The following is an 8,560-nucleotide window of genomic DNA, read 5'->3' as shown; positions in this document are numbered from 1 at the left end:
GTTGATCCGTCGGTTAATGCCTTGCAACAAGAGAACTATCTGGTAAGCAGCCCTACTGACTGCCCTCGTCGTCGCACATCCGCCGCACTATATTTTCCGGTGTGGTAAACGGCTCGCTCACTGTCAACATTTTCCTCCACTCCTGTGCGAAATGGGGACATACAAAGAGCACTTTCTCAGCGCTTTTTTCCGCACTCGCACATTGGGAACCAAGGGTGACTCTGATGATAATTATGCATCATCATCCAGGATGTATTTTGCATCATATGACATGGTTTGGTAAGCGCATGCGACCCTCAGACTTATGAGCCTTTAGATAGTTTCCAGTTTACGCCAAACCTGAATATGGACATCGCCAGCATGCAGCTTGCGCCTGCTGCTATATACCGTCGAGCTATTTGACACCATGTTTGGCAATGCATAGTCGTAGAAGCTTTCCTTCAGGCTCCCAAATGTGAAATTGTCGTCGACCATCACCCCCCAAGAGCTTGTAAAATCGCTTGGAGACAATGGTGTACGCACCAGCACTAATCGATGCCTCTTGTTCGAATTCACGGTTGTTCACTGCGACGACCACCGTCTTATGGTGCGCTAACTCCAATTTCCTGGAGTGCATTCAATCTATAACTACGCGTATGGATAGCGTGAGTTTCAACTCGACCTCGCTGATTGACTCGCCGATGACTTCTAGAGTTATGGCGTCCGCAAAGGCTACAATCGCCGCTCCCGGCGGGAGCTTGAGTTTCAACACACCGTCGCATATGACATTTCACAATACCGGACCCAGGATGGAACCTTGCGGTAGCTGGAACGCATTTCTGATCCTCGTGTGTGTTTTAAACCAGCACTTGATTCAGGAAGTAATTTCCTAGAATCCTATATAGTGGCATCGGCACCCTAAGACTCCAAAGCCGAATTGGTTGCTTGACAGACCGGTTTCGCTCTCGATAAACCTCACAAGTCTATTGAGGGTTAGCCTCTCAAGCACATTGCCTGCTGTGTTTAGAAGACAGATTGGTCTATATACCAATGGGACCCCTGGTGGTTTTTTGGCCTTCGGCAATAATACCAGGCTCTGACGTTTCCATTTCTCCTTGACCAACCTGAACAACCCGAGGGCTACCTTGATGGCCACCTTAATGGCCAGGTTCGGGATTCCGTTTGGTCCCGCTGCCTTGATCCTCTTCAGAGAGATTGCAATCTCAATAGGTTCACCTCCATTACCCTTGCCGCCTCCTTGACCTATGCGTGGCTGCCACCATTAACTGTTTATGGTAATTCAGCAGCCGTAGGACAGCGATAAGGCTCTTGTCGCGGGAAAAGTTCTTCCGCTCTAAGGGCATCCTTAACGGTGCGCTTCTTTACCCTGTTTGGCAGCGCTCTATCATCACTTCATACCGTACCGGTCGCTGCTGAACGCGCTAGAGAAATAGTAGCCGAGCATCCGGGAAGCATCGCGCTCTCAAATTTAGCAGCCCGATAACAGCGCTGCTAAAGGTTTTTGCTGGATAAAACGTTAAACTGAGACGATAGCAACGACCGGTGTGAAAACGGGTGAGTGAGCAAAATAGCCGCGCTGTACACAGCCGCCATAACAACTCAAATGGTACCGCACTGTTAAGGATGCCCTAACACCGCTGGTGATGGCTCTCCCGGGGCTAACGCACCTCTGGTCTTGGCCGTTACTATCCTGTTGGCACTGTTGCATAGTTTGTCTGCATAGTCATAGTACGAACACGTTGCATCCTCCGTTTCGCACGAAATCGCTTACTACGGTGGTCAGTCGACCAGTACACCGCCGGTGGCTTTCCATTGCCGCCTCGCGTCCACGTTATGGCTGACCGATTGGTGGTCGCTATTAGTATGGCCGCCGTCTACCCTCCAAGTCGTGATCAGTCCCGGGTTGCTGAACGTCGCGTCAAAGATCGACTCCGCACCGTTTCTACCGTAGGTGCTTTTAGCACAGATATTGGCCCGGTCTAAGTTGAGCTTTACCAAAGCTTCCAACAAAATCTGGCTCCTCTGGTTAGAGTGGCGACTTCCTCACTTCACAACCCAAGCGTTGAAGTCGCCTACCACCACCAACGGCGTAAGTTCCACGGCTACTCAATCGACCATCCGAGCGAACCTTTCTATAGACCAATCGGCGGAGCATAGCAACTGCAGTAGAATACTCCGTCCACCTTGGCAGCTACGTAGCCCTCGTTAAAGGTCGACTCCTTATCCTTATGGACGTCATACTGGTCTTATCCGCTACCCAGTTACCGTTTCTGGGGGGGATGTGGTAGGGGTTCGATACGATGGCAATGTCCGGCGGCCAGGTTTATTTGCGTAACCCTCATGCCTGAATGTAGCACCCAAGGCTTTGCTTTACTACCAAACACTTGAGTGGCGCCCCGCAGTCTCGCGCTTTGTGACCTGCACCACCTTCAGCAAACGTCAGGCTGCAGGAGGATGAATAGCGACCATCCGACCTTCAGCTTGGTTTTCTTCAGGGCGCCTTCCTCAGCCGATGGGAGTTTTATGGTGGATACTTAGGTCCCAGCAGAGCCTTCTGGAGGCTGATTGCCTCCGCAGCCTAAACCACTTCATACTCTTTTTCGAAAGTTGTGCAATGTCGCACCCTTCGGTAATTTCATTCGGGTTTTTACTTAAGCTGGAGAGCCACTTCTGGAGTGAAGGCCTGAACTTGCACGTCTTTCCCTAACAATTTCTGAGGTACCTCTTTGTAAGTTGCTCCCTTCGCCCCGCATCACTGCGAAGTTCTAGAAACATTTCTCCGGTATGAGATCGACGAATGGCTCGAACGTCCTCACCCGATTTTTTTAGCTCGGAATATTTCGACCCGTCGCCCTTGCTCCTCTTTTCTTTTCGTGACTTCTTAGAGCGATTCTCGCGTTTCTCGTTTTTGCCGCCTTTTGTCCACTACGGTAATCTATTTTCCGTCACCCGTAGTGTCCCAGTCTGATTTTTATTTCGCAATTCCAACGTTCTCTGTGGACGAATCAGCCGGTGGGTTAAGCTTGATCAACCTTCGCTTGATGCTCACGCAAGCCTGCTCTCCCGGAGACTGCCTCATTCGATTTGCGGTCAGATCTGTGGAACAAACCTCGGCGAACGTATTTAGACACGGTCACGCTTAAAAGCATTTTGGCATTTCTTGGAGGACCTCTTCCACCATTTTCGCCCGTTTCATAAGCACTGCACTGTTGACGCAGATAACAATAGAAGACTCTGTTTCAAGTGCTTCGGCGTACCTGCCGTTACTACCCCGTTTAATCTCCTACTGTATCCCACTGGCCTTGGTGGAGACCACCCGTGGTTTTAGGCGTCGTTGCCTTTCCACCACCGTTAACCACATCCATTGGCGAATGGACTGAATGGTCAAGCTGCCCCCGTTTTTGTCTTTGTGAAGCCTCCCATTCTAGTCCCCTTTCCAGCCGCTATCCTTTTTCATAATGGAGTAGCCGTTTGTGCGGTCCCATGGTGGTCTATGCCGAAGCTGAAGCAGTGAGGTTATGGTTCCCGACCGGCGTAAGTCAGGAGAGGTCATCTGGTCCAAAGACTGATTCCCATCATCTGGTCCTTCTCCTACCAGGTTTCCATCTGGCAATGGACGCGGAACGTACTGAATGTCGTCCAGATCTACGTTGAAGAGGTTGATGAGAATGGCTACCCATCCCGTCGCCGTTCTCTGGTGGTCGACGCCCGTTTTGAAACCATCGTAGTCAAGCAAACCAAACAGACCGTTCTTGACGAGGCCCGCGTAAAGGCCAACGATTCTAGTTTGGAAAACTCCGTTCCACAGGCCCAAGAACAGCATCCACAAGTTGACGAACTTCCGTGCAAACCGGAAGAAACTGTATCCAGTGATGCACAAGATGAAGAGAAAAACGCTGGCCTAACGGAGGAAGAAGTGGTACTGCAAAATGCCGCATCGGAGTCACCAGAAGCCGAGAAGGAGGTTGTCCGTGCCGCCGTCGTGGTTCGTTTGCGGGACGGCATGGGCTCTCTAGGACGTATCCTTAAGGCGGTCGAAACGTTCCATGGTACCGTCGCCCATCTGGAGTCGCGTCAGTCCCGTAGCGAGGGTGTCATGTTCGATGTGCTCATCAAGGTGGACATGGCCCGCGTCAATCTGCTACAGTTGATCCGTTCGCTGCGACAGAATTCTTCGTTTGGCAGCGTTTCACTGCTGGCCGAGAACAATGTCAGTGTGAAAGCTCCCTGGTTCCCGAAGCACGCTTTCGAGCTGGACAACTGCAACCACCTGATGACCAAATACGAACCGGATCTGGACATGAACCATCCCGGTTTCGCTGATCAGGTGTACCGCGCTCGCCGGAAGGAAATCGCCGAAATCGCATTCAGCTACAAATACGGAGACCCCATCCCACACATCGAGTACACCGCAACCGAGAACAAGACCTGGTCGGCGGTGTTCACCCGAGTCAAGGAGCCAATGCAGAAGCACGCGTGCAGCGAGTACATTGGCATCTTCAGGAAGCTCGAGGACAAGAAGATCTTCGTCCAGGAGCGCATCCCACAGCTGCAGGAGATGAGCGATTTCCTGCGCAAGAGCACCGGATTCACGCTTCGCCCGGCCGCCGGTCTGCTGACCGCTCGGGACTTCCTGGCGTCGCTGTCGCTCCGCATCTTCCAGAGTACGCAGTACGTGCGCCACATCAACTCGCCATACCACACACCAGAACCCGATTGCATCCACGAGCTGCTGGGCCACATGCCTCTGTTGGCCGACCCGAGCTTCGCTCAATTCTCACAAGAAATCGGATTAGCCTCGCTGGGAGCATCGGATGAGGAAATCGAAAAGCTTTCCACGGTGTACTGGTTCACGGTTTAGTTCGGTCTGTGCAAGGAGAACAACGAGGTCAAGGCCTACGGTGCAGGTCTGCTGTCCGCCTACGGTGAGCTGCTGCACGCCATCAGCGACACGCCGGAGCACCGCCCATTCGACCCGGCCAGCACTGCTGTCCAGCCGTACCAGGATCAGGAGTACCAGCCGATCTACTACGTCGCCGAGAGTTTCGAGGATGCCAAGGAGAAATTCAGACGCTGGGTCTCGACCATGTCCCGCCCGTTCGAGGTACGCTTCAACCCACACACCGAACGGGTGGAGGTGCTTGATTCCGTCGAGAAGCTCGACACCCTAATCTCCCAGATGAACACCGAAATCCTGCACCTAACGAATGCGATCGCCAAGCTGCGACATCCGTTCTGCTGAGATCCGTTCTAAGGTAGCTGCCAACCAGCCAGGGCGCCTTGTGGCCCTCACCGGCCGCATACAGCCAACATACGAACGACAATACTCGCAACTTTATTTTGCACCTTAAGCACCACCTTCATCACTATTGGGAAAATCTTCCACCCGGGGTCACCTTTGCAACCAGGACATTGTTAGTATTCAGCAAACATCCTTCGCCTTCGCCTAGGACGCTAGGCGGAGGGCACCACAACTCGAATCATCTAAGCAGCTAACGTTCATATTTTCCGGAAAATATGAACGCTTCCAAACACCAGCAGGATCCTGAAATCTCTCGAAACACTTCCAGGCCCAACTTTGGCGTTCGAACAAAATTTCGCGTTCTGAGTGTTAAAACTTGCGTACAGCGAAAGTCTTAAATTCCTCCGTCTCTCCCACAGATTTTGCATCCCTCTTTACTACCTTTATTTTGGAAGTCGAAAGTTCAGAGTCCTTAGAATCGCCCCTGCTGCGTATGTCCCACCACTCCGCCCTCGTTGCAACAAGAGCCCCCCTGTTGTACATCGTTCACTGTAGAGTAGGAATTTTGTTTTCAGGAAGCCTATCTTTTAATTAAAGAGCGTACCTTAAGTATTATTTACTATTTAAATTAGTGTATACTTAAATTACTCCATATATTTTTGAGCTAGAACATGTTGCAGTTTCTTCTCTCAGATCAGACTAGTGTAGGGCACCGCGGGGGCCCTTGCCGGGTTTCTCGATTAGTAGGAAAAAACCATAGCTTCTACGTCCACGAAAGAGTGACTGCTTTTGTGGAGGCGCGCGCGCTTTCCTACAAAAGAGCGATTCAGGTTAGGGTTTTCTCAGTTTTTATTTTTTTTTATACTTGCTTTGTTATAAACCCGTCAGTATAGGTCAGCAGAATATTGTACACAGCCTGCAAGTCCAAAGTCCTCGATTATCGTTTATTTCACGTTTTTTTCATAATTGCATCATTTTTTTTATGTGGAAAGCGTATATTTATATTTATAACAATGCACCTCCGCAAGCAAGTTAAAATCAAGACGAAAGTGTAATGTACATTTTGAAAAGAGAAAATCGAATGGCCTGCCAGGTTTTCCGGGACGGAGACCCCTGCATCCATTTGCCACCTCGCCATTTCAACCCGTTGTCACACGACTTTACTAAGAAACTCGAAGCAGCTCTACGTCGTGGTATAGTCACGTGTATCGACTTATATCCTCAACACTGCGACCAGTTCCCATAATTGGAGCCTCACTGGTATCAGTCCCAAAGGGCGGGCTAGTAGATGTGGGTGATGGGAGTAGTACTCGCTTCGTCAGAGCTGCTTACGGTACCCCTTGGCTCTTCATGGAGTGGGGGGACGGCCCAGTGTCTGAATCCCCACCAAGCCCTAGACGAGCTCCCGCTGCTGGTCCAGGACTGCTCGTTCGCTATCAGTGGGCGCGCACCTCGCATGCATGTCCTCGGTAGTCGTCAAGCGCTCACTCGTGGGGGCATGCAGTTCTGCCAACCTATCTCTATCTGGATGGTAACGACTGGCAAGGCGTTTCGTATTTTACTTCCTCACGACGGAACTGAGTCCGAGGGGAAGTTCATTTCACACACCAAGTTTCCCAAGAAGATACTGCTGTGGCTGACAAATCAGCGAGAAGTAGATGTCAGAGCAAATTTATAGTACGAAGCGCCTACCGGAAGTTATGTCGTTCGACAAGAAATACCATAAGGGCGAAGACGTTGGGTTCTGGCCGGATCTAGCGTGGGCCTACTACTCGAAGCGATCATTTGAGGAGATGGAGCGGCTGAATATCGATCTAGTACCCAAGTCGGCGAACCCGCCCAACATCTTGCTCACAAAAGTGTAGATTCTTTTGCAACAAAGCCTTCAACGTCTGTGTTGCGACCCTGCGTACCTTTCCATACTTATAGTTCGGTAGAAAACTCTGCGTCACTATAAGGTTAGCAGACTGTTGATCCAGCTCCACCAATAGCTTTATTATTTGTAACATTGCGTCAGCATACTCGCCTTATACCTATGGAAAAACCGTCGTTTCAGTTTTGGAGCATACAAAGAATTCTTTCATGTGTGGTGCCTGCTTTTGCTGGGAGTACCATTCGAGCTTTAGAGGCTGTGGTCTCAAACCATTTTACTGTGTCGTTAACGGAACATTCAAATTGTAGAAGGTCGTTTTATATTCGGCAGCTGTTAAACTCCTAAAATTTCAGGCATCAAGAATGGCGTCACGAACATTTTTTAGCTGAGTAAGAGGTAAATAGGAAAGCTGGATAATCGACTGAAGTGATTGACAGGCTTGTGTCTACTGCATATTCTTATAGTCGACCGTGGTCGCTTGTTTCCGACCTGAACTAACCGACCAGTTTGGTCGTCTAGTGAACGAACTAATTTTCTGGTCTCCTCGTGTGAGTGACCTTGGTTTGGCAGTATCTTCAGTGACCGTTTGACATCAGCACAAGGCGATTTAGGTTTTCCCTTATCATGCGGTTATTCCCCCGGATCATGAGAAGACACTTCGTCGGGCTGTCCTTTTTACTGATAGATGAACTAGAGATCAGCGCTGAGACCGAAATTACTCCGTCCAGCGATTCGCTGTCGAGGTTGAAGTTCTCTCCCAGTTCATGCTCCTGAATTCGGCCTGTTGCATGCAGCCGTATTGGGCTGCACGCCATGGAATATTTCAACGCTGTTGGCTCTGGCTAATCGGCTCTTGGTTTAAAGCTCGTTTTTTTACTGGTTGTGTTCATTTTGATCCCACAAGTTGCCATGGAAGAAAGATGGAAGAATGACATAATGTAGTAAGGCAAAATTACAGCGGAGGGCGCTAGATAGGGGAACTGCTCCATTATTCATCTCATCAAGCCGATATTCACGAAGAATGCACTGATTAAACACCAAACTTTCACGAAATCATTGAACAAATAAACAAAATACGCTTACGTGCTTTCATGGAATCGTTCAGCATTGTATATCTAGTAAACTTAGCTTGATTTATCCTGAATTTTGTAAACCAAGCCATTTTTCACAACGCTTCCATGCTCCATCAATGCTCTATTATTCATCTCACGACGCCCCCATATTCATCACACTGTTAATCATGAATGAATCACATTATCATGAATGAACGTAGCCGCAGACCGTTGTAGTTGTTTACGTGCAAAATGGGTAACCTAGGTTACCACTGCAGTGCAATCGGTTTATGTCAATTATGTCGGAATAATTCAACTTTTTCAGTATGATTTTTTTCATATTAACAGAAACTGATTAGGCAACTTTTGATTTTCTTCAAGGCAGTGAAAACA

At 49.5% G+C, this 8,560-nt stretch overlaps 1 protein-coding gene across 1 annotated transcript; it reads left to right on the top strand.

Moving 5' to 3' along the window:
• The first annotated feature begins 3,641 nt into the window (after positions 1–3,641).
• LOC129727925 (tyrosine 3-monooxygenase-like) lies at positions 3,642–5,914 on the top strand. Its single transcript, XM_055686209.1, is given in 1 exon segment — positions 3,642–5,914. A coding segment is annotated over 1 exon segment (1,239 nt). The 5' UTR covers positions 3,642–4,003; the 3' UTR covers positions 5,243–5,914.
• The last annotated feature ends 2,646 nt before the right edge of the window (positions 5,915–8,560 follow it).

The sequence above is a fragment of the Wyeomyia smithii genome, chromosome 3, assembly GCF_029784165.1.
Source record: "Wyeomyia smithii strain HCP4-BCI-WySm-NY-G18 chromosome 3, ASM2978416v1, whole genome shotgun sequence".
NCBI classification, from domain to species: domain Eukaryota; kingdom Metazoa; phylum Arthropoda; class Insecta; order Diptera; family Culicidae; genus Wyeomyia; species Wyeomyia smithii.
Note: the sequence above shows the minus strand (reverse complement) of the source record. Positions and strands in the feature narration are given on the sequence as shown.